General features: G+C 63.2%; 1 protein-coding gene across 1 annotated transcript; it reads right to left on the bottom strand.

Moving 5' to 3' along the window:
* Positions 1 to 1919: 1919 nt before the first annotated feature.
* LOC117641830 (leucine-rich repeat-containing protein 24) lies at positions 1920 to 23850 on the bottom strand. Its single transcript, XM_034379498.1, has 5 exons — positions 23564 to 23850; positions 3475 to 3788; positions 3038 to 3303; positions 2468 to 2775; positions 1920 to 2359 (listed from the first exon to the last, which is right to left on the bottom strand). Exons 1-5 carry the CDS (start codon positions 23760 to 23762, stop codon positions 2046 to 2048), a joined length of 1401 nt encoding a protein of 466 aa, XP_034235389.1. The 5' UTR covers positions 23763 to 23850; the 3' UTR covers positions 1920 to 2045.
* Positions 23851 to 24672: the final 822 nt, after the last annotated feature.

Consider the following 24672-nt stretch of genomic DNA (forward strand, 5'->3'; position numbering starts at 1 on the left):
AACTGTTGACACCTAGATTGGTACTGAGCTTAGTGTTGAAACAGTTTTATGGAGGAGAATGGCAGTGACAACAGTATATTGAGGGAAGCTGAATCAGACTGTCCAAGTTTGTCTGCTAAGACAAGCACACACATTTTAGTTCATCACTAGATTATCATAATATCAGCTCAGAGGTCTATATCACTTAACATGCGTCTGAGGAAGCTTTACAAAATTACAAAATTATCCTAGGAGATCATAGATTACTCCGAGGAGAAACTTGATCAAACTATTCTCTTTGGGTGGTGCTGTTAATGCATGAATGCAACAATGCTTCAGTATGTTTACATTTAACACAACTTCATCAAAGAGATGTTTCACATTTAGGTTCAACTAAGAGAATAAGGATAGAGACTAAATTATTCAGGTATCAACACCAACAGGAAATATCTCAACAAAACAACAATTCAGTACTTTTATAGCTTTTGCATAGGGAAGTCTAGACCTCATAACACACCATAAGAACAACGTGGTCAAAATTGAACCGAAAGTTTAACATGGCAATTATTTTCTCTTCAGTAAATAGTATATTTCTGCTCCACAGTATAAAAATAGAAGGGTAAGTACGTTTGTAAAAATTCTATGAAAAGAAAGGAAACAAAATCAAATGTGCTCAGTTCTACCATAAGGGCAAGATATGTACAAAAAAAGCAATGAACTTGTATTCTCAGGATACAAAACTTCTCATGCTGATCTAGACGCTGGTTTTCACATTCACACATTATTGCAGAAGAGTCACACAATATTACATACTTAGAATGTACATAAAAGTTTAGTCCTTCCTGAAATAAATATTACGGTAAGAAAACTTAATCTACATTTGATTTGAACCATAACAACTTCTCATTCAGAAGAAAATTCAGGACAATTTGTATTAGTTACTTTTGATACAAAATAAGTGTGTTAAAAATTGAGCAAAAAACAATAACTATAGCTGTCCAAAGAAAAAAAAATTCAAAAGGGATGGATACTCTGTAGTATTTATTCCTAACAAATACTGACAAAAATTAAACAAAAATAAGATCAATGATAAAACAATAAATATATTAAGAAACACCTACAATGTCAAACGGCATCATTACTGAAATAAATAACGAAAATATACTATAAAATCGACATTTGTACAAGAAACAAGAAACAAAGATAGGGGAAGAATGAGGACACACAGGGTATGCTGAACACGTCGCGATGGCTGATCGGACTGATTCGTCCGACGCGTCTCAAGAGTAGCTGCATTTTCGCTGTTTCTTTCCTTTTCATGTCCAGGAAGAACAGCTTGGTGGTCCTTCACTCCACAGCGCACTCGCACCGCGCCACTAGATCACTCATTCATTCAGCGTGTAGGGCTGCGACCACTCGAGTCGCAGACTCCGTTCTCATCTGATTGAGAGTATCTGCGACAGCATGCTGGAGGAGGCGTCGTCCGACACCTCGCCCTCGTCCAGCTCGTCCTGCTCCACGAGCTCGTACTCCAGGTGGGGGAAGCGCACTCGGTTCCTGGCGGCGCGCGCGCGCTCGTGCTGCTCCCGGGCCGCCTGGCTGCTGGCCTGGTTCATGGCCTCGAGGCTGCTGATGATGCTCTGCCGCGGCGGCCCCGGCCGCGTCGACACCATGGACAGGCGCGAGCGCGTCAGGGGGCTGTGCTGCGGCGGCGGCGGCGGCAGCGTGCGGGGGTGCGGGTAGCCGCCGAGGGTGTCGCGGCGCCGCCGGTTGGCGAAGTCGTCCCGCAGCGCCCTGGCGCGGCGCGCCACGCTGTCGTCGTCGCTGGCCTCGCTGGAGGAGCCCCGGGGCTGCCACTCGGCCGCCGCCGCGCTGCCCGCCTCGCCCAGGGCGCTCAGGTCCACGCCGCGGCGCGCCGCGATGCGCAGCAGGGAGGGGTCTTCGGCCGCCTGCGCCGCGATCTGGCCGCGCAGCACCGCGATGTTGTGCAGGATGTCGGCCGCCATCAGGAAGTCCGAGATGGCCATCGCGGCGCCCGCCCCCGCCGCGGCAGCCTTGGCGTTTTGCTACTTGTCCGGCGCGGTGACCCCCCCGCCGCCGCGGCTGCGGGCGTTGGCGGTGCCGTTGCCGTGCCCGTTGGCCTCCGTCATCACCACCAGGGGCACCTTCTGGTGGCGCGGCTCGGGCTTGCGGTGCTGGCAGTAGCAGAGGCCGCCCGCCATGAGCACCACGGTGGCGGCCGCCACGGCCATGGCGATCACCCACCAGCTGCGCACCTGCGCCCGGAGCTCCTCTTGCTGCGCGATGACGCAGCGGCCGTGCATCTCCAGGGCCGAGCGCGTCACCTGCGTCGCGTTGCAGGTCGGCAGGTAGGGGTCGTCTGCAAGCAGAGGGTCAGGACGCGGTTAGAGACGTGCTAGACAAGGACCAGCCCACCAGTGGCGGCTAAAAATCGGCCAAATTTAAGCGCTCGAGCCGTGGTCCTTACCCGCGCTGTTGGTCTCATTCTTGCAGGCCACCTTGCTGCCGCGGCCGAGGTCCAGCTCGCGCAGCTTGCTCCAGCGCACGAACGTGGGGCACTGGCAGGCCTCCTCCATGTCGAGGGCCTCGAACAGCGACGGCATGTTGCCCACGTCCAGCACCTGCAGGCGGCACATGCGCGACAGCTCGTGCAGCGGCAGCGTGCTGAGCGCGTTGCCGGACACGTTGAGGTGCAGCAGCTCCGGCATCGGCCCCAGCGGCAGGTCCGGCAGGCTGCACTCGGCCAGCTGCAGCAGCTGCAGCGTGGGGCTGGCGCTGGGGAAAAGGGGCATTACAGGTAGTCGCCAACACCAACACATCGCCAAATACTAAACATGTCAATTTTTGAATATTTTTTAAAATTATTTTTACAGATGTTGAACGCATACAATCATTTCTTTTAATTGTAATTTTGTTTGTTTTGTTTTGGCTCTGACTTGAACTTTTTTTCTTGCGTCCAATGACTTTTTCTGGAGAGCCCTCCCTGTAGCTTGGCTCCCTCTTCCCCGCTACCCACACGGCCAGCCCGACGACTTACAAGATGAAGGTGGGGTCCAGGTTCTGCAGCAGGTTGTCCGCGAAGTACAGCTTGCGCAGCCTGGGCAGCGCCATGAGCCCCGTGGGCACGGACGTGAGGCGGTTGCCGGACAGGTCCAGCACCTCCAGGTACTGCAGCATCACCAGGGCGCCGGCCTCCACCGACTTGATGCGGTTCTCGTTCAGGTACAGGTACCGCAGGTTGGGGATGGTGCTGAACGTGTTGTTGAGCACGATCAGCATTTTGTTCTCCGACATGTCCAGCGCCTGCGTCAAAGAACACGGCCTTAAGCTCTGCGAGCGCCTGCAACCGGCGGGGTAGGCAACCCAACGGGCACTGCCACCCGCCCGGCGGCCTCCGCCGCGGCGGCAGGGGCCACCGAGTGTGGAACTCGGGAAGGCTCCTTCCCAGAGCTCTGGCTCGCACACTGTACTCACCTCGACGCCCTGTCGCAGACGCGGGATGCCCGTCAGCTTCCTGTCGGAGCAGTCCGCCGAGAGGTAGCCGTACACGGGGGCGTACTTGCAGTGGGCCACCTTGGAGGGCGCGCCCAGCTGGAAGGACTCGGGGTTCATGGCGGCCATCAGCTCATCCCGGGCTCGGGGCGCGCGCCGCACCCTGCCCGCCTCGGCCTCGGCCACGGCGCGGACGTCCGGGCGGGGCACGGCCACGGCCACGGCCTCGGCGAGGGCCGCCAGCACCAGCACGGCGAGGCATGACAGGCAGGCCAACAATGGAGAGGGCGCCATCCCTGGAACAGACAGCAGCGCGTTAGAGAGGAGGCAACAAAGGCACGCAGGGCGGGGCGGGGCGGGGCAGACCTATTCGGAGCAACAGTGCCGAACCGAACGGCATCGGGGCGACGCGCCGCGATGGAGCATAGCGCGATGGGAGTACCCGGTACCCGGTACCGCAAGGCGCAAGGTGCAGACGAGAGGCAGTAAACGGCGCGCCGCATTGTCAGACGTTTCATGCGGTTTGATCGGTACGTCGCTACGCCGGGCTTACCAGGGCCGGCCTTATAGGGGCGGCGTGGCGTGGCGTGGCGGCGAGCACTGCAGCGCCAGCGAGCGGGGAATGGAGAGACGAGACGCCGCGCGGGATTCTGTCTCTATCGACGGCCTCCTGCTGCCAGGCGAAAATGTATGGAAATGTGCTTGCCTCCGGTGAAACCGGAACCAGTCACATTGTGGTCAGGACCGCTCGAATTTTGGTTTCATTCGAATTCCGCGGCGGCGGATTGCATGGACCGCGCATCTCAGTCGCCGTCGCCGTCCTGTCCGGCCGCCTCCCCCTGGCGTTGCATCCAGCAGAGCATGCCGCGACTCGCGAGACTCGCGAGAGCGAGAGAGACAGAGCGACGACGCCACTGTGGGGAATCGTGGAACCGCTCTGCTGGATCCGCCGAGTCACCTGCTGCGGTAACCACGGGTAACCAGCACAGGCTGATTCCGAACTGGGGTTTTGTCCTCGGATTCGTCGCTCTGTCTCTCTCGCACGCCGAGCGCGTCCCGTCGGGATGCGAGAGAGACAGCGGCGCAGCACACTGTTCGGAATCCAGCTCCAGCGACACAGTGACACGTCCATAGAAGGCGTTCCCTTGACGGCCCGGCAGCCCCGCCGGACTAGACGGACTACGCGCTCCTTGTCCAGGCCGCCAGCGTCCAGGCGCCGCCGGGCAAACAAACGGCTGTCTCTCTCGCACTCACTGGCCTTCCCGTCGGGGTGCGAGGGAGACAGAGTGAGGGGGTGGCCGCCAATGCCGCAAACCGGCAGCGCAAAGAGAGTCCGTCCCGCCCGTGGGACCTCGTGGGGCGCCACACGTGATGGGAACCGAGTGAATCGGACAGCCATTTCGGACGGAAGACGGAAGCGATGCCTGGCTACTTTTTATCGTCCGACAGGCCGTCCCGTCACGACACCGGGCAATTCACTTTTCCTGGCTTCCCACCGCGCGGCCGCTGCAGTGGCCGCGTTGCAGTGGGCGCCACAATAGCAGTGCACAGCGCACCTGTACTACGCGGCCCAGCGCCACAAAGCCGGCATCCCGAAGGCATCCCGAAGGCGTCCCGAAGGCGTCCCGAAGGCGTCCCGAAGGCGTCCCGAAGGCGTCCCGAAGGCGTCCCGAAGGCGTCCTTATCCGTCACAGCGCTCGTCGCCTTCGATTAGATAGGTAGGACGCGCGGCGCTGCACTGCAAAGGCCTTTAACGCCCGGCGGCGTCGTCCCGGGGAGAACACACAAATCCCCCCCAAAAAATGCGCTCGCCGCGTCCAAAACACAAAACAGACGTCATTTTTCAACGTAAAAACCGCGCGCTCCTTACGACCGGCAGCGTCCAGCCCAGCAAGCAGCGGCTCGAGGACGAGGAGGGTGTCCGTCGACGGGGGCCTCGGGGCGAGGGGCTTCACGCGCCGCCGCGCGCATGGCCAATCGGTAATGCGGCCCGCGAGGCCCACGATGACGCCCCCCTCCCCTCCCTCCGCGTAACTCGCAGTGGTCATAGAAGAGTCCGCCGGAGACTCCGGCCGGCGAGTGGCGGGCGCAAAAAAAGGCGGCATGACTGGCGCCGCTGCCGCCGCGGCTGCAGCCCGATACTGGCCACCAAGGGCACCACGGCGAAGGCAGGCCGGGGTTCGGTTCCCGCGGCCGCGACGACGCCGCGGATTGCTTCCTTCCCGCAAGGCAATCCGATCCAGCCGAGCTTGAGTTTCAGATTTAGCAGAAATAGATCAAATCGCTGCCTCGGCGCGCCTCGGCTCGGCGGGGTAAGTGGAGCAGCATCGCGGGGAAGTGCCAGTCATCTTCGGGGAAGCCGCAACCGTGCGGCCAGAGTTACAACACGACCAGAGCTTTTAATGTCGTTTCAAAGACGTCGAAAATGGATGGGGCTCTGGCTTCTCATTGAGATAACACCACGCGCCACGCGTTTTCCGAGCCACTTTGTCGCTCTTCTCCGCACGGAAAAAAATTACTTAGCTAACCTAGCTAATATTCACTAGCTAGACAGATTTAGCTGCACCGCTAAAAGTTTTATCGTTGCAGCTAATATTTAGCGGTCCCGCTAATTTTATTTAGCTGCTCTGCAAAGCATTTTAGCAAAGCAGTTTGCAGTTTAGCCGAGTAGACTTAGCCATCCTGCTAAATTTCGTTAGCTACCGAGGTGGCTAAGCGGCGAGGATAGTCTCAAGGTAGAAGACCCGACGTCGAGGAGATGGCGTGATGGCGTAGAGGTAACGTGCGCGCCTCTCAATCGGCAGACTCGGGTTCGAGTCCGGCAGATATCCATCGAACAATAACAACATTAGTCATAAGGCTTAGATGTCGGTTGATCGGGTCAGTTGACCCGAGCAGATAAATTTTGTGAATCTCTAGTGCTAACATGCCTTAGCTGCACAGCTAATTCGGTCCAGCTAATAAATTTAGCTGTACAGCGAAGGAATTACTTATCTCTCAGGAAGCGAATGTTTTTAGCTGTACAGCTAACTTTTACCTGTGCAGCTAATTATTTTTTTCCGTGCGGACGGTGTAGGGTACGCGCTCCTGCTTATCGTGGGGGTCGCGGAGCGGAGGCTGCCCGAAGTGCGTGGCGCGCGGACTTTACTCTGGTCGTCGGCCTGGCTCGACCCGCGGGTCAAGGAGGTCAAGGGCGTGGCGGGTGGGCGTGGCGGGGCTGCATTCGACGACCTAGGCGCGCTGCGCGTTCGAACGCCCCGAGATGCTCTCGTTTATCTCTCCCGAAACTAGTCGATACAAGAAACCCGGGGCGAGATAACCGGCGGCGCGAGCACGCGTGTGGTGGAAAAACTCGGCCGCAGTGTCCACAGCCCACTTGTCGGCCGGCATGTCCGGGTGGGCATGCGCGTGTAACGTGTAACGCAGAGAGAAACATGGGAAATGGTGCACTCTCCCGTGAAGCGGTGCAGCGAGGGAAGGCAAGACAAGGCAGCGGAGCCAAGCCGGCTTGAAATCGATGCCTGCGCGCGTTTCGGTCTCCCCGATCTGCCCGATCAAGGGCAGTCGTGCGGCGGCATAACGTGGCGGCCGAGTCCCTCCGTCGACGGCGAGGTGACGCGCCTGACGGCGGCCTCGACGCCGGCCCGCCGTAAATCCAGGGGGTCGTTCGCGCGCCCATCGCCGCGGGAATATATTCTAAAAACAAACAAACAAGCGCGATGCACGCCCGACGGCGAAGTACATCGTTTGTACGACCTCTTTTTGTACGACCTGCCCAATTCTGTCCCGACCTCGGCGGACGAAAATTTTTTGTACGACCTCGTTTTGTCCGACCTCATTTTTTGTCCGACCTCCGTTTTGTCCGACCTGTGTACACCGAGGCCGTGTCCACACACCCGAGTGCACCGTGTACACCCGTGTGCACCGACAACGTGTAAACGCGTGTGCACCGGCGCCGTGTACATCCGTGCGCGTGCGCACAGCAACAGTCTAAGGTCCTGCTGGGCCGGGGGAGGCGATTGCTATGCCAGGCCTAGGCTTTTCAAGCAGACTGCTGCCACGCGGCGGGTTGCCTACCTTACGGGCGCACAGCAAGGGTAGGCCTAGGCCAGGCATAGCAATCGCCTCCCCCGGCCCGCCAGCACCTAAGACCTTTGCTGTGTGCCCGGAAGGTAGGCAACCCGCCGCGTGGCAGCAGTCTGCTTGCCTAGCCTAGGCCTGGCATAGCAATCGCCTCCCCCGGCCCGCCAGCACCTAAGACCTTTGCTGTGCGCCCGTAAGGTAGGCAACCCGCCGCGTGGCAGCAGTCTGCTTGAAAAGCCTAGGCCTGGCATAGCAATCGCCTCCCCCGGCCCGGCAGGACCTTAGACTGTTGCTGTGCGCACGGATGTACACGGCGCCGGTGCACACGCGTTTACACGGTGTCGGTGCACACGGGTGTACACGGTGCACTCGGGTGTGTGGACACGGCCTCGGTGTACACAGGCCGGACAAAACGGAGGTCGGACAAAAAATGAGGTCGGACAAAACGAGGTCGTACAAAAAATTTTCGTCCGCCGAGGTCGGGTCAGAATCGGGCAGGTCGTACAAAAAGAGGTCGTACAAACGATATACACCCCTCGACGGCGCCCCGCCAGGACGGCCAGGCCCGCCGGCAGACCGCGGGGCGGTAGCACGGTGCAGGTGACGCCTAGCCGCGACGTCCGCGACAACGACAAGCACGGCGACCGCCATCGGCGTCACGTTCTGGCCGGGAAGTGCGGCGACGTCGCCGTGGGCGGCGGGGTTTACAGTGTGCCACGGTGCGCCACGGGGTGCGGCAACGACCACGACGGCGACACCGCCGTGACTGCACCATTACGCCCTCCCGAATGTTGTTGACTTTTCCCCGCACGCCTTTCCTTCTCCTTGTTGTTGTCGTTGGTTCCACGTGTTCCTCGCGCTTCGCGTGTACCTGCAATGAGCGGAAACCGGCGCGGCACTTCCATTCAGCGGGGCGGCGACCTTTCCGCGCGCACTGCCTCTCCTTCCATCTCTCGTACGCTCAAGGGGCGTGTCGGAGGGGTGCGAGAGAGACAGAGCGACGACGCAGCGTTCCTGCGCCCCGCGTGGCCAAGGTAGCTTTGCGCTTCGCGCTGCGTGCTATTTTCGCCAGGTTCCACAGGGGGAGGGGTCGCAAAATTTTAGTGTTTTGACAAGCGAGGCGAGCGAGGCGAGGGGAGAGCGCGGCGAGCGGGGCACAGCTCGGTGCACATTCAGGCCTGTCATTACCGCTGTCCCTCCCCGGCCGGTGGCCACCCTAACCTCGCCCGCCCCGTGGTCACCCTATGGTGGGGCCGAGGCAGGCCGCAGGCTGGGGCGTCTCACAGACCAATCATCGCGCCAGGCCCGTGCCAGCGCGACCGGCGCGGCGCACCCTCGCATAACCCTCCGTCACGCGTCATGAAAATTTGGCCGCGAGCGCGGGAGAGCCGCGAGCAGCGCGGGCCAGATCACCATCGCGGAGACCACACCAGCAGACACCTCGGGCCTCTCCCTCGCACACAGGGACACACTGTACTCTCACGCATTCCCCCGACACACACACCAACGCACACACGGCGTCGTCGTCCGTCGTATCGCTATTTAGAACGCGCGTGTCATGTTGTGTTCTCGCGCCTGTAAACCACGCTGGCACGCACACACTGTCACGGGGGCATCTTTTGTGTAAATCGTCTGGGGGACGGCGACGGCGTTGCCGGTGCACGACAACGCCGTACTCGCGGGGCCGCGACGGTCGCGACGGCGGGCGAGGCGCTCGGGCGGAACCGCCGGCAAACGCTCCGTCCCTGTCGCACTCGAGGGGCGCCCCGTCGAGGTGCGGGCGAGACGACGAAACGACGCCTAGAGGAGGCCCTCGCCGTCATCCGTCATCCGCGGGACGTGGACGCGAACCAGTGCAAGGTGCACCAGGACAGACAATCGCGGACTCTAAAAGCACTCGACGCAGCCTAGCCGACGGCCGCCTCTCGCTTCTCGGCCGCGCCACTCGGCCCCGCCGCCACTACTCCCATTTCGCTGCGGGATGACACCTGTCTGTCCGCCTGACATTCCCTGCCGTCTGTCGGCCCGCAGACAGACACCGCCAACCGAATCGAACCGCGGCACCGCGGCGGCCGCCCAGGTTTACGACTCGCCATGAAGACGGCCATCTCGACGGCGATGGTGATCAAGTGCTTCGCGTCGCTCGGCGCGCCGCGCCATTCAGGCAACGAGGCCGGGCCGGCCGGGCCGCGCGAACTCCGTTTACGTCCACTTGATGAACCGCATCATGCCGCTGTTAAAAATAGGGCGAGGTGCAACGCGGGAACACTGACCCGGGACAACACGTGCGTGCGCCTCTCTGGCGTGCGCGGCGTGAGTGGGTGCTGCTCAAGCACGCATGGAAAATGGCGCCACAGCCCCCCCCCCCCACACACACACACGCACACACACCGGCATCCATCATTGACGCTACTCTTTCCGCGACCGCTAATAAGTCAGCCCCGCGGCCCCACGACGTCCCCCCTCCCCTCCTTCCCCTTCGCCGCGGCGGCCCCGGCCGGGGCTCCTAAATAAACGCCTGAGGAACTAGATCAACAGCCTTGCCGGCGCCGCGCCGCCGCCGCTGTCTCTCTCCCTCCCCCGCGGGAGTGTGTGTCACTGGTGTCACCCGGTGCCACTCTGGGCAGATTTATCCCGGCCGATTAAACAGCGCGACACGGCGCGCTTGTCCGCGAGATTGCTCGGAAAATTATGGAGCATCCTTCTTCCATTCTTTCCTTCGACAAGGCCCATTCCCGGCGGCCGAAGTCGCCGCGCGCGTCACGCGGTGAGGCCCGCGACAAAAACAAGACACACGATCGCATCGCGTGCACCACCTCACATACACACACAAATAAAAAAGTGCATAATTCCTTTGTTTTCGCCGCCTCCCGGTGCACCTTGTGCTCCCTGTGCCGCTAGATGCCCGCCGCCTGCCCGACGACTCGCGAGGTACGTGCGGAATCTCCGGCCGACGACCGTGGCAGAAACACTCGGCAGCCAATTTACTCTCGGATGCCTCGCCGACGTGGCGCAACGGCAAGTCGCGTCGGCTTGCATCTTACATCCCTTCCGTATCATCTCCATACCCCACCGGCGGACCAATCAGGGATTCCGAAAATCCCGCGCAAAAACAAACTTATTCCCCGCACAGCCGGCGCGAGCGCGTCGACGGCAGCTCGCGGAGAGGCCGACGACGGCGTCCTCGAGAAGGTCGCCGCGGTCCTCGACGGCGCCAAGCAGCGCGCACTCGAAACCAGGGTCCCTGGGTCCATGAATGTCCCCGTTGTCACCGTCGCCAGGCCCGGGCTCGGGTTCGAATCCCGGCCGGGTCCTCTCAAAAGCACGCAGTATTTCGAGACGTGGCCATTATCGGGGGCGGTGCCTGGCGGTGCCGGTGGCAGGCCTGTCGGCCCGAGTGGCGCGCTGCTCCTATTTCCACGCTAAATTTCCCCGCGCCAACTGACTGATGCCGACGCGCGGCGCGGCGCAGAGCGGCGCTCAGCTGCCGCGGATGAGCAGAGGTCCCGACATATTTGTGGGGCGCTCGGCGGAGGCGGCGAGGGAATCCACACAAACCTCGGGAAAGCGCCGGTCGCTCGGGGACGGCCCCGGCGAGGTGGACGCGCCGCCGAGCTGCACTGCGCCCTGCAGTGCCAGCTGCACTATGGCTGCACCGCGGGGCTGCGGGCGAAAGAGCTGCCGTGTGCATGTCGACAGGGCGGGGCGGGGTGGGGCGGCTGCCGGCTGAGTGAGATCTGACACCGGGTCAAATCGGCGCCGCCGAGCGCGACGGCTGGCTGGCTGGCGGCCGGTGGGGCACAGCGGCACAGCCACGGCACGGCGAAGGGCTGGGCCGCAGGCCGCAGCGCCGGGGGTTTACCGGTTTACCCAGTGCCTTTGATACACTCGCCCCTTTCACGCAACGACGCAAGCCTGACCCATATCGCGGCGGTCTGAGGGCGGGGCGCCCTAGAGGGCGTCGCGTCGCACGGACCACCGTCGGGAACGAGATGAGAATCTCTCGAGACAAGAGCCTCCCTTCATTTCAGCGGAGAACAAATGTTTGCATGCCCCGCCCCGAGCGAGCCCCCTCGAGAACAAGCAAGGGGGCACCGGCCGGGGAGGGAACAAGAGGGCAGGGAGGGAAGCCCCCTTGAGTGACAAACTCGAGCCTCCGCAGAGCCTCCGCGTTGCGACATGCGACTGCGGCGCCTCGGCAGACGACACCACTCCGCCGCGGCACTGCGAAGCACTGCGAGGCACTGCAACTGCACTGCACCGCCGACCGGAAGCTCGTCCGGGAAGCCGACAAGCCGCCATCACGGCGACGGCGCCGCCGGTCCAACGCCCCAAAGTGGCTCCGGGCGGGAGCGCTAAAAGGCCGCCGTGACTGCCGTGACTGCCGTGACGGGGCGGAACGCGCGACGAGACGAAGACGTCGTGGCGGCGCGGCGGCGCGGCGGCGCATCACCGTCCCGGTGCCAATGATGAGCAGCAGCAGCGACGTCGACGTCCCTCCAGTCACGTCGCGACGCCAAAGTGCCCGGACGGCCAGCGTAATGAGCACCCACTCCGTGAGGCCGCCGTCAGCCCGCGCACCGCCACCCAGCCACTTGCACGACTCTAGGGGGCCGCGCCGCCCCGCGTACACAAGAACCAGCGACAACCCGAGAGCAAATACAATTCCCTTCAAAACAATTCCCTTCTTCTTTTCGAACACGCCCCCCGGGCTGCTGCGCGCTGCTGCGCCGCGTCTCCTCGGAGAGATGGTGCGGCCACGACGGCGTGCTAGGTCGCGGACACGGCGCGCGGCGGTGTAGGGATTAGCGGGGCCCTTCTAACGCCGGGGAGCGCGTTAGCGGCGCGGCGGGGAGCAGGGGCGTCCGGAAGGGGGAAGGGGAGGGGCAGCATTGGCGACTCACGGCGCGGCCGGCAGGCGGGCAGGCCGTCAGGCGGGCAGCAGGGCCGCTCAAACGCCGCCGTATTTTAGCCACGGTCCACGGTTCAATTACCGACGCCGTGCTTGGGGCCGGGCGACACGGGCAGTGGCAGCGGTACAGTCCGCACAAAAACCACACGAGCGGGATCGCGGACCGGCGGCCGCGGGGTGTCGCGCGGGCACGGCGGGCACGGCCAAGCCACTGCCAAGGCACGGCCAGAACACGGCCAATGGCCGAGGCGAGACCAAAGGGCGAACGGGACGACGGCACGGGCCTTTCATTTTCCCACGTTGCCTGCACTGCAGGGGGCGCTGGCGCTCGCAGTTTCAGCTTGAGCCGCAGCAGCCGCAGCCGCGACGTTTCGCCAAAGCGCCGCAAAAGCCGAGCAAAACGAAAAGGCGGGCAAATAAAACGTTCCTCGCTGGCGCTGCTGCGCTGCTCAAGGACGAGTACTACGAATTTCCCAACCCGTCCGAGCGCTCCCTTTCTTCGCCGGGCCGGGCGGCGTCGGCGGTCACCCGAGAGGCTGAGAGGCCCCGGCCGGCCCCGCCTCGCAAAAAGGGACGCCACCACTTTTGCCGTCACAGGGATACAGGAAACAAGAATGCCCCACCGGCGCGCTGAGAGCGCTCGCTCCATTAATTAGTTTCCGCCACGATTGCCGTCGCCCCGCCGGCTAGCAGAGAGCCATTCCGAACACCGCCTTCGTCGCTCTGTCTCTCTCCCTCGCTCTCATGGGGCGTTCCGCGAGGGCGCGAGAGAGACAGACTGTGCGGAATCAGTCTGCCGGCGCGGCCTCACAATGCGGCGATGCGGTGGAAAACAATAAAGCTATGTGCAGCGCGGTGCGGCGGCAATGCGGATTCGTTACCTCCCCGCCGCACAGCCGCCCGCTCGCCCTGCCGTGCAAAAAGAGCGCCGCCGCGGCGACACGGCATTCTTCAAGTTCATCAGGGAAGCGGCGCGGCGTCGCGACGCCGATGCAGTGCAGCAGCGGCAGGCAGATTCCGAACAGTGCTCTGTCTCTCTCGCACCCCAGCGGGGCGGTCCAATAAGAGCGAGAGAGACAGAGCAACGCGGCCGCATGCCGCCTCGGCCCGCGCTCGCGTAGCCTCGCGTAGCCTCGCGAAGCGTCGTCCAGTGTTCCTAGAATCGCTCCAGCACTACGCCGCTCCGCGCGCGCTCGCACCGCAACCCCTTGTTACGCCACTGGTTGCTCGCTGGAGTCCGTCTCCGTCGCCGCGTCGCCGTCAACCGAACCCGATACGCGGCCGGCCGGCCGGCCATCCGCGGCGGCCACTCCGGCCGGCATGAAAATTGATCCGGGTCGCCGCCGTCCGTCGCCGGCACCGCCGGTCTCCATCCACAGACGATAATGAAGGACGACGGTCATGTCCTCGGAGGAGACGCCGGCCGCGACCCGTTCGACGCGCACCTTCAAGACTCTTTTGGCGGCGCGACTCGCCCCTGCGTCCAGTCCACGACGGCGACTTGCTTGTCCTCGCTCCAGGATGACCCCCTCCCTCCGCGCTCCGCGGCGAGCCATGGGAAAGGCAGCCCTACATGTGCGACTCGCTGCCCGGCCGCCCTGCCGCCCTGCGCGGTCGTTTCCGGTCACCAAAGGCCGCGCAGTGCGCTGTAAGGCTGTAGTACGCAGGGCGCGGGGCGGCAAGGCGGCGGGGAGCGGAAGGGTTGGCGAATCGTCGGGGAGGGGGAGGGAGAGGGGGCGGATGAGGCAAGCGTGGCGTGGAAGGTGCGACGGCTGGACTTTTAGAGTCCCTCAAGCGTCGTCGGCGGCGCGGCCCTGCGGGCTGATTCCGAACAGTGCTCTGTCTCCGTCGCACCACTGCGAGAAAGAGAGAGGGAGACGGAGAGGGAAGGAAACAGTGTTCGGAACCAGCTTGCTGGCTTGCTGGCGGGGGCGGGGGAGTCACCGCGTCAGGTCGCCTCAGCCCTCTTTGTGCGAACGCGGAATGGACGCGGCGCGGCAGAGGAAAGGGGAAAGGGGGGGGGGGCTCCAAGGGGCCGTGAGAGGCTGTCGAGGGGGCGCAGGAAGGCGCAGGGCTCGAGGAGGAGAGGGGAGGGGAGGAAAGGGCCGAGCGAACGGTCTGCATGCCCAAGAGGTGAGACAAGCGTCCCCCTTCCCCTTCCCCCTTCCTTTCGCAGTGTGCACCACGAGCACCGTGCCGTTTCCAAGGTCAGCCCGCTGCGCGCTGCGCACCGCGCTCTCGCTGCTCTCCCCTTTCTCATTGACATACGAAAGGGCCGTCTGGTCGCCGTCCGGGCGGCCGTTAGGCCGGGCAGTAACAATGCGACGGGCCTGCCTCAGGCCTGCCTACTTGCCTACTTGTAGCGCAGTAGCGACTCTGTCGCCGCACGTGCGCTACGCGGTGCACACCTGTCCCTCTCCTGTGTCGTGTGCAAGCGCGCGTGTGTGTGTGCCGCGCGGGCGTCGCACTCAAACAACTCCGGCACAAGTTCACCTCGTCGACGCGAGCTGCCTTCCAGAAAGCAATCCATCTGACTCGACTTTTTCACCCGGTGGCCGCTGTGCCCCCGGCGCGGTGCCGTGTCGGGGACCGCTGCTGCGACGCACACTGCGCCGCGCTGCTCCTGGAATCAGCACCCTTCGCCCGCCCCGCGAACCCCGCGGGGCCCTTCCATTCCAGTAGCGGCCTTTCCAGGCGACGCCGCAAGGCGGGGGGGGCGGGGCGGGGCGGGGCGGCCAGACACAACAACGCTTAGCGAAGTGTTTGCGATACGAGCGCGGCGGCCGCCGACTGCCATGGGCGGGCTGAGGCTGAGGTAGCACCGCGGTGCCCATGGCGGTGCCCATGGCGGTGCCCGCGGCACGTCCATGCCCATACGCAGCGCGCTCCCATAAACAAGGCAGCAGGTTCGAATTATTGCCTACGCCGGACCTAATAGGCAACGCCGGCTAAAGCATCCCGTACGCGCTGCAGGCCAACAGCACCGTCTCTCTCACACTCGTGGGGCGTCCCGCCGGAGTGTAAGAGAGAGAGTGACGGTTCAGAATCAGCCTGATGCTGCTCCACTAGAGCGCGCCCTGCTGTCCTTTTGCGGACGAAAACGCGGCTCGATGTTCGATGCCTGGCTTCGCCATGTCGGGGAAGTGGCACGCACCTGCCGCGGCCGCGGGTTCGAACCGCCGCGGCGCCGGTCCCGTTTTTAGTGGGGCTAAGTGATGCAGCGCGACAATGGGCCGGTCCCTCGACGTGGCGCACTCGCCGAGGACGCCGACGAGGCCGAGCCGTGCTGCCTCACGTGGCGCGGACGCGTGTCATCTCCAAACACAAAACGGAGGAAACGCGGCCAAAACAGGCGGCCATTCATCCTGGCGCTGTCTCTGTCGCACACGCGAGGCCGTCCCCCAGGGGTGCGACAGAGACAGAGCGACGGAGTGGCACCTCTGCATCGCCCGGCCGGCCGGGTCCTTTGAAAACGTCTTTTCATGTCGTTTTTCCTTATTAGCGTTTCTCGATTCCGCGCTGCTCAGCGTGCACACAGCGTGGGAGCCCGGCCGCTCCATTCACAGCGGATTACCGACACGACGCCCTTTGTGTGCTCCATATCAATTGCATGCTGCACCGCCTTTCATGCGTCCTACCCCCTCCCCCTCGCAGCAACGGCGACGCGCGTGTAAAAATTCAAACGACGTTTATAAAACAGAAAAACGCGCTGAGGAAACTAGCTCGGTGGTTAAGCGCCACAAAAAAGGCGAAATGTGCAAAACATGTTCGGAGCGATCTTATTTCGGAAATCGGTAGATTTTAACCTCCTCTTTCAGATAAGCCTTGGAGCCAAACCCGGAAACCGCGGGAACCATCCGAAAAAGCGGGTTGCATATTTGCCAGGGGTACCGCCGCTTTTACAGTTAAAATCGGTTATAAATCAAAAACTAGGCGACGCATCATCGCGGTTGAAACGGCGGAGCGTCGGGAAGACTTGGAAGAGTAGATTGGCGTTGGTTTCATCTTCCTTGCATCAAAACTGCGACCTACAGAGTCTATAAACTGATTAGACACTGACGTTCAAAATCAGAAATTCACAATTTGCACGAAAATTTTTAGATCGATTGTATGAGTTATTGCGCACCAATAGATGCGCCCTTCTGTCAGCTATCACGTGAGCTCTTAAAAAATGGGGGTCGTCGCTGTGGATTTCGAACGGCAGCGCTTTGAACGCCGCCAGGCGGAGAGCGCGCGGGCCCGCCGGGCGGTACCGCGGGCTGCCTACCCGGCCTCTCCGTAAGGCGCCATGTTAATTTTGCACCTTTTTAACATTTTTCCCAAGGAACAAAAGAAATGCCTCTGCGGGTCAAAAGCTTTCTTTTGGCATCAACTAAAGGTGGGACGAGTGTCATTGCGTTCGAAGGATTTGCACATTCATTTCACTTACACTTGCTACCGGACCCAGCGGCAAGTGTAAGTGAAATGAGTGTGCAAATCCTTCGAACACAATGACACTCGTCCCACTTTTAGTTGATGCCAAAAGAAAGCTTTTGACCCGCAGAGGCATTTCTTTTGTTCCTTGGGAAAAAAGTTTAAAAGGTGCAAAATTAACATGGCGCCTTACGGAGAGGCCGGGTAGGCAGCCCGCGGTACCGCCCGGCGGGCCCGCGCGCTCTCCGCCTGGCGGCGTTCAAAGCGCTGCCGTTCGAAATCCACAGCGACGACCCCCATTTTTAAAGAGCTCACGTGATAGCTGACAGAAGGGCGCATCTATTGGTGCGCAATAACTCATACAATCGATCTGAAAAATTTCGTGCAAATTGCGAATTTCTGATTTTGAACGTCAATGTCCAATCAGATTATAGACTCTGTAGGTCGCAGTTTTGATGCCAGGAAGATGAAACCAACGCCAATCTACTCTTCCAAGTCTTCCCGACGCTCCGCCGTTTCAACCGCGATGATGCGTCGCCTAGTTTTTGATTTATAACCGATTTTAACTGTAAAAGCGGCGGTACCCCTGGCAAATATGCAACCCGCTTTTTCGGATGGTTCCCGCGGTTTCCGGGTTTGGCTCCAAGGCTTATCTGAGAGAGGAGGTTAAAATCTACCGATTTCCGAAATCAGATCGCTCCGAACATGTTTTGCACATTTTTGGTGCTTAACCACCGAGCTAAACCGGGCGCGCAGAAAAACGAGGCAAGTTTCACCTTACAAGACGCGGCCCGCGCCTCCCCTCCTCCGCGGGGCGTGGCGGGGCGCGGCGGGGGTGGGGGCAAAATCTGATCGGAAAATGAGGCCTGCGTCCCCTGCTTGGCGCTGCGCTGCTGGGAGCGTGCCACAAAGACAAGCACGCCGAGCGGGCGATGAACCGCATCGCCGAGGAGGGAAGGGTAGGGCTGAGTCGGCTGGAGAGGGCGGCGATGATGAGGGCGGAGAGGACCTACATCGAGGCAGGCACGGCCGTGGCGGGTACACTGTGCGCCGGCCGCCTGCAGCAGCGGACTCAGCAAATAAGGAACTAAGACGACGGCGTCGACGCACGGCGCCGTCGTCACTGTGGGAACCACGGTACGGGCAGCACTGCCGGGCCGAACAACAAACAGCAGTACGTCGGCGCCTCTGGCAACCGCCATACGACACGCGCACACCGTTCGGCCGTTGGCCTGGGCCGCAGTCGAGGCGGACCACCTGTGCAGAGCAAGCCGATATCCAGGCCGCAGGCAGGCCACCAGGCCACCCACAACCCTTCCCTCTCGCCGGCAGCGCGCGGTTGTCGGATGTACGCGTCCGCGCGCCACACCGGGTGTCGCGAGCATCTGCGCTCCGCACCGGAAACAACGCAAGGGAAAGACAACGAGGAAAATTGCCGCGAAAAATAAATCCGTTGTGACTGAGTGTCAATGGTGAAGGTCGCCATCAAAAATTGACAGTTTCCCATGAGGAATGTCCAGTCCACCGTTTCATTCCATAGTTGTCGCCCAGTCCGGCATCGCGGAAAGAAGACCGCGGGGTTGACGGCGGCTATCGCTGCAACGCATCGGCGACGTGGCACCGCTGCCCGCGAGGCCTCCACTCCACTCTCCGCTCACCGCGTCTTTGACCGGATTCGGCCCGCTGGCCTTGAGCCGCGACGGCGGGGCGGCGGGGCGGCGCGAGGGTGTCGGGGTGTCCGCGCTCCGGGGCGCCCATGGGGTGCTCGCGGGGCCCCGCGCGGGGCCGCGACGCCTCGCGCCCCCAAGACCCAGGCCCGCTGCTCCGCGCCGTGCCCGCCATAAGACCTGCCCCCACGGTGGTTAGCAGCAGCACCAGGGCCCCCGGGACGTTGGCGTAAACATCTTCGCGCAGCAGCAGCACCAGGCTCGTCCCGCACAGCGCCGTCTCTCTCGCACGTGCACGAAACGCCCCAAGAGAGCGACAGAGACAGAGCGAAGAGAAGCCTCTTCGGAACCGGCCGGCAGCACACTCACATTTATCTGCAGGCCGAGATTTGCCCCGCGCGGTCGGCGAGGGGCCGCGGGGCCGGGGGTGTTGTGCAGGTGTTGTGTACGTTACCAGGCCTAACTGCCCGCCACCGCCACGGGCCCCGATGGACTGCCGCGGCTCGGTAAAAATAAAGGTAAATCCCTCGTCCGCCCTCCGCGCCACAGCCTCGGCCACAGCGCACCGCAGCGCACGGCCCTCGGCCTTGGCTCAAGTTGGCAGTGCAGGCCCAAACGCCGAAGCACTCCGCGAGGAATGCCGCTGCTTTGCAGAGCTTTGCAGCGCTTTGCAGTCTCTGAGTGAGGGAGTGAGTCAATCGGTGGAAGTTTTGCAGCGGCGACGACGGCAGGCCGACGGCAAGCAGTGCGGGCCGTGCCACCGGGGCCCCACCCACCCACACTTTCTCCGCCACTGGGAGTAGTTCGGGACACGCTGACGCGCTCACACTGCTGGGTGGATGGGAAATCGGAAAACGGGAAAGCGGGACGGGGGTGCGACGCTGTTCCGTGATCGACGCGCGGCACCACGGCACGCCACGCGCGCGTGCTTATCGCGCACGCGGGGGGTTATTACATGCCGAGCCGAGCGATGCCGGGGAATCGCTCCGTCTCCCTCGCACCCTCCGGGACGCCGCGCGAGTGCGACAGAGAGGCAGAGCGACGAAACGACTCCCCGGAATAGGTCTGCAGGTGCGCCTCGCGGCCAGGTGTGTGTGTGCGTGGAGTGAGAGAGAAAGAGACGGGGTGGGGGTGATGCCCCGGCGAGGGTCCAAGAGACGCTTCATTTCCTTCCAATTCTCGAATCGGCGGCCCTTCCGGCCCTTCCGGCACCCCGAGGCACGCCGGTACACCCTCGTCACGGGGTGGGCGGTGACGTCAAGTGCAGGCACGGCCCGGCACGGCCCGCGTCTGTTTGGAGAGCGCCGACCTTCGCCTCGCGTGCTTTCCTAGACTCAGTCCGTCTACTTCATCACCGGCAGCTAGCGGCAGCGCGCCGAGTGCAGACCGGCGCGTGGGCGGGGAGGGGGAGGGGGAAGCCCGAGAGGGAAGCACGGCCGGGGGAAGTCCGGAAGCACACAGGGCGGTCGCTGAGAGCTGGAGCCTGCAAGCACACACACTGCTCGGGACTGACCAATGAACCGGTGAACCGCACGCGGCGCGTGGTGGCCACACATCTCCGAGCTCGTCTCCGAGGCCTCCAGGCTGCTGCACTGCTGCAATCCTTTCCACACCGGAAGCCCCGGAAACAACAGGACAGTGGAGGCGGTCGAGCGGGCAAGCAGGGCAGAGCGGCAGAGCCACCGGGGAGGAGGGGAGGGGTAGGGGAAGGGAAGTCGACGACCGAGAGAACCAATTACGAACACTACCGGCGCGGGAGTGGTCCGGCCGGCCGGAGCCGCGTCGCCTCAAATTAACGGACGGCAAGTGTACAAATCTGATCCATTATGCATTCAGGGCTGGCTGCGCCGCAGCGCCGCTGCGCCGGGCGGACAGACGGACGCGACGCCGGCACACAGTGCAGTTGCAGTGCCCGCGCCGCGGTGCAGCACTTGACGTGCCCGATTCCGCCACCAAGGCCTGCGCGCGTCCCTCACGCCCTCGACGGCGTCCTTCGTGACGTCCTCCGCGCGGCCTTATCGAACACCACCGACTCCGTCGCTCTGTCTCTCTCGCACTCACGGGCCGCCCGGCAGGGGTGCGAGAGAGACAGAGCCACACAGCGCTGACCCCGGCGTCCGACGACGCCCAGCCAAGAACAAGGGCCGGGCCGATTTCGGCGAGGCTCCGCGATAAACGAGGACCCCGTCAAGGTGACGGCGGAAGGCGTCTTTGCCTTATCTATTACGTCAACGAGGCGGACTTGGACTTTTAAACTTCCGGCGGTGACTGGCCGCTGGACCGCGCGCAAGGTGGCGTCACTCGCGGGGCAAATGGCGAAACGCGGAGCGCCAAACGGCGGAGATAGCGACGTGACGCGGGCATCTTGCATCGCGGCGTGGCGAGCACCGTGTCGCGCGGACTGTCGCGAGAGGAGTGTGGAGGCCCGTGAAGAAAGGGCCGCAATGGATCCAGCCAGCAGAGTGAGAACGACGCCAAGACCGTGCTCCTCGGTGCTCCTGCTGCACTGCTGCACACTGCTGCACACTGCAGGCCGCGGGACGCCACCGCGCTGCGCCACAGCGGCCACAGCGGCCGCAGCCGATACGTTATCGCAGTGGGTCGAGAGGCCACCACCGGAGGCCACTACCGGGCAGCGCGGCCGCACGGCAAAAGACTGAACGGCCGCGCGGCGACGCCAAGCGCCGAGATGCCAGCAGCATAGCATTCGCCACTCTCGCACTCGAGGGGCGTCCCGTAGAGGCGCGAGGGAGACAGCTACTATAAGGAGTGACTGTCTGCAGCTCAGAGGTCCCCGACGACGACGGGCACCCCTAGGCCGACGTGACGGCAATCCCAATGCAGCCACACGGCGGCGCCGAAAACACGCCAATGCCGTGCCGAATGCAACGAGAGCGCGCGCCGACACTGGATGCTCAGGGCGTAATATATATGAAAACGGCGGGAGTGAGTACATATCCCCAGAGGGGGAAACAGAACATAAGGGGAAGCGCCCATTATTTCGCGACTTATTTCTCCGACAAAAAGACAAGTCCGCTCCCCTCACGCACCGCGGCGAGGGGCGGCGGCCGTGGGCGGCGGGGCCGCCTGCCTTTCAATATGGGCCCCGGCGCCCCGCCCCGCCGCCCCGCCACGCCACGCCCCGCCCGCCCCGCCCCGCCCGCTCCGCCCCGCCCGCCACGCCCGGAGCAGCGCTGGGCCACCCTCCCCTTCCGGGGCCACGCTTGGGCTGCGTCCCTCCGTCCACCCGGCCAAGCCAGCCTCCAATCGCCGCGCTGCGCGGCCAGCGCCCTGCCAAGAAAGGCAAGGCGCCCCCGCTACCCCGCGCCACCCACGCCTCGCGCCAGCCGCCCCCAAGGGACCCCGCCGCACCCCACCGCCACCGCGACGCACAGCCTCGCAGCCACAACACACGCGGTGCACGCGGTGCCCACCGAGAAACAACACAAGGTAGTTATCTCGACTGTCTCCGTCCCGGTCGTTATCTCTCTGGATGTGACGACGCGGCACGCGGCAGGAGCAGCGCGGCTTAGGCCGCAGCTTTGCGGTACAGTGCGACTCGCAGTGAATCATCCAGCGGGGGTGCAGGCAGAGACGTCACGCCGGCCCCACCCCCGGCTCCTTGGTCTGTCACGAGTGCGAGAGAGATGTATCAGACGAAACCGCCTGTTCGGAATCAGCCAGCGGCCCCGCTCCCCTACCGAATAACGATACGGCATGATGCTCCCGGTGGACGACAAGTCGGCATATTGGGAAGGTAAAAGTCGTCCCGCGCCCTACAGCCTGGCTGCGTGGCTGCGTGCTCGCTCGGGCCGAGCAGGGCGAGCTGCTGCCGCCGTCGCCGCTCATGTCGTGGGAACGGCGATGGCAGCGGTGCACTGCGGTGCACTGCGGTGCACGCCGCTTCGTGGGGGTTGGATGACAAAGCGCTCGCAACAAAACGCTCCTTTCGACTTGACGTAACGTTCGAGTCGAGGCAGCCGGCACGGCCTGCACGGCCTGCACGCAGGCAACGGCCGCCGAAACCCCCAGCACGGGGACCTCGTCCACCTGACGACCAGCTCCGCCAAGCTCCGCCACTCATTGGCGCGGTAATGAATGGGAGGGGTGGCGCGCTAACGAGATGAAGGGGTGCATCACCTCCACGGGGACGAGACGGCCATGTCAACGACCTCCGCCGCCGTCCGTTACCGAGCAGGTTGGCATTCGGCGACACTCTCTCAGTTTATGGCGACGTCCCTCTCCCTCCCCCAGGACCGCGGACGCCGCGAACCGCGAGGGGAGGCCAGGCTTGTGCCGCGAACGGCGCTCGTCGCTCTGTCTCTCTCGCGCGGTCGCTGGGCGTCCCGTGGGCGCGACAGAGACACCGTGGTGTTCGAAATCGGACTGTCCTGTGAGGCATCCCGGGCCGGGAACGAAGCCCCAGTCCCGCGTGCGCCGAATCGCCGAGCCGCTGATTCATCCAGTTCCGAGTGGAGTGGTTCCGAGGGCCGGCCGCCGTGTCTGGACGGGGTGGCGCAGGGTGGCGGGGCGCAAGTCGCTCGCTGCGGGACTGCGGGATGGAAATGCAGGGGGTGGGGGGGGGGGAGACAATGCCGGCAGCCGGCCGGGTACGCAGGAAGCTACAAGTGTCGCCCTTGCAAGGGCGGGGGGGGGGGGCCTGTGCCGCGCCGCCAACCGTTCACCCGTTCACTGCCATTCACCTGGCCATTGGCCATTGTTGCGACGCATCGCCACGGAGACAGTTCGGCCACAGGCAACTCGATTTCCGAACACCCCTCGCGATGGCAACCACTGTAAGTGTCGCACCTCTATCATCGAGTCACAATCCTAGTCGCGAAGGGCACTTGACCCACTGACAACAGCAGAGGCAAGCTGAAGTAGCAGCAGAAGGCGCGCGCAGCAGACGACGCACAGCAGACGACACTTCGCTCTCGGACTCCAAACCGGCGCTGCCGACGCGCGGGAAGACGGCACCGACGATGACGCTGCTCACCTGTCGGTCCACCGGCGCCTCTGCCACCCCGACCTCGGAGTAGGGAGACGCGCAGATCGCGGTGCGGGGGGCGTGTATCCTTTATTCGCCGACAAACACTGTGTCGCTCAATGACGACTCGGCACCACAACACTCCAGTCACTTCGCTGTCACAAGGCACAGTCGTCACATTGCGGTCGTGGCGCGTCCGAACCGGCATAAGTCTGACTGAACGACGCGACACGCAGACGACGCGAGGGGCGGCACAGCGTGTGCACCGCGCAGCCGCGCGACGAACACTGAGCCGAGCGCCGAGCCAGCCAATGGCGGAGCGAAGGGAAGGGAAGGGGCAGCCGGCCGCCCCGGCACGCTACGCCCCGCCACGCCACGCCGGCGAGCGGAGAGCGGCCGAGGCGGGCGGCAGACAGCACCACCGCGCGGCGCGCTGCCATGCCGCGGCCGCCGGAGCTCGCAATCAACACAACGGGGTGGCCGCGGCCGCGGCACCGCGCGGCACCAACGGACACCAGAACCGCGACCTCGGTGGAGGGGATGCCGACGCGGGGAGACTTGGCGGCAGGGAGCTGCGAGGAGCGCACTTGCGAAATGGTCGAACGCTGGTCCAGCCCGTCGTCCAGCCGAGGCCGGCGTGGTCCGGTCTGACTGCGGGGTGAGGGGGTTGAAACTGTTGAAAGGCACCCCGCTTTGGATTAGGGATAGCCGGGGTAAGGCGGTCCCAAGGTGATCTCCAAAATCATCGCGTACCTTCCAGTGTGCGCTCTTCCTCACACTACGTGCTCTACTCCAGCTTCCGGTCCGCCTGAGCGAGGCACGCGTCGCGAGCCACCACTGCACTGCACCCTCGCGTTGCACCACCGCGACGGGGGAGTGGGGAGGGGGTGCGCGACGCACAGCGACGCACAGCGACGCACGCGTCGGCGCGGCGTGCGGATCGGGGAGGGAAGGGGAGGGAGGGACGGAGGGTGCTCGCCGGCGTGACTTCGCCGACGTGCCACATGGCGTGCGTGCATGGCGTCGAGACGGAGACGGCGGGCAATCAGCTTCCGACAGCGCGACGCGGAGCCGCGGACCGGCGTCCACCGCACCAGCAGCCTGCCCTGGCTGGCCAT

Source organism: Thrips palmi, unplaced genomic scaffold (assembly GCF_012932325.1).
Source record: "Thrips palmi isolate BJ-2018 unplaced genomic scaffold, TpBJ-2018v1 HiC_scaffold_1, whole genome shotgun sequence".
NCBI lineage: Eukaryota > Metazoa > Arthropoda > Insecta > Thysanoptera > Thripidae > Thrips > Thrips palmi.

What these genes read in the sequence shown, in the direction of transcription:
- LOC117641830 (XM_034379498.1), bottom strand. Translation starts at nt 23,762, where the DNA reads ATGCCGGTTCGGACGCGCCACGACCGCAATGTGACGACTGTGCCTTGT. An exon ending in GTCTGCGACAGGGCGTCGAG is followed by an intron (nt 3,304 to 3,474) that starts GTGAGTACAGTG and finishes TCTTTGACGCAG; the next exon opens with GCGCTGGACATGTCGGAGAA. An exon ending in CTGGACCCCACCTTCATCTT is followed by an intron (nt 2,776 to 3,037) that starts GTAAGTCGTCGG and finishes CCTTTTCCCCAG; the next exon opens with CGCCAGCCCCACGCTGCAGC.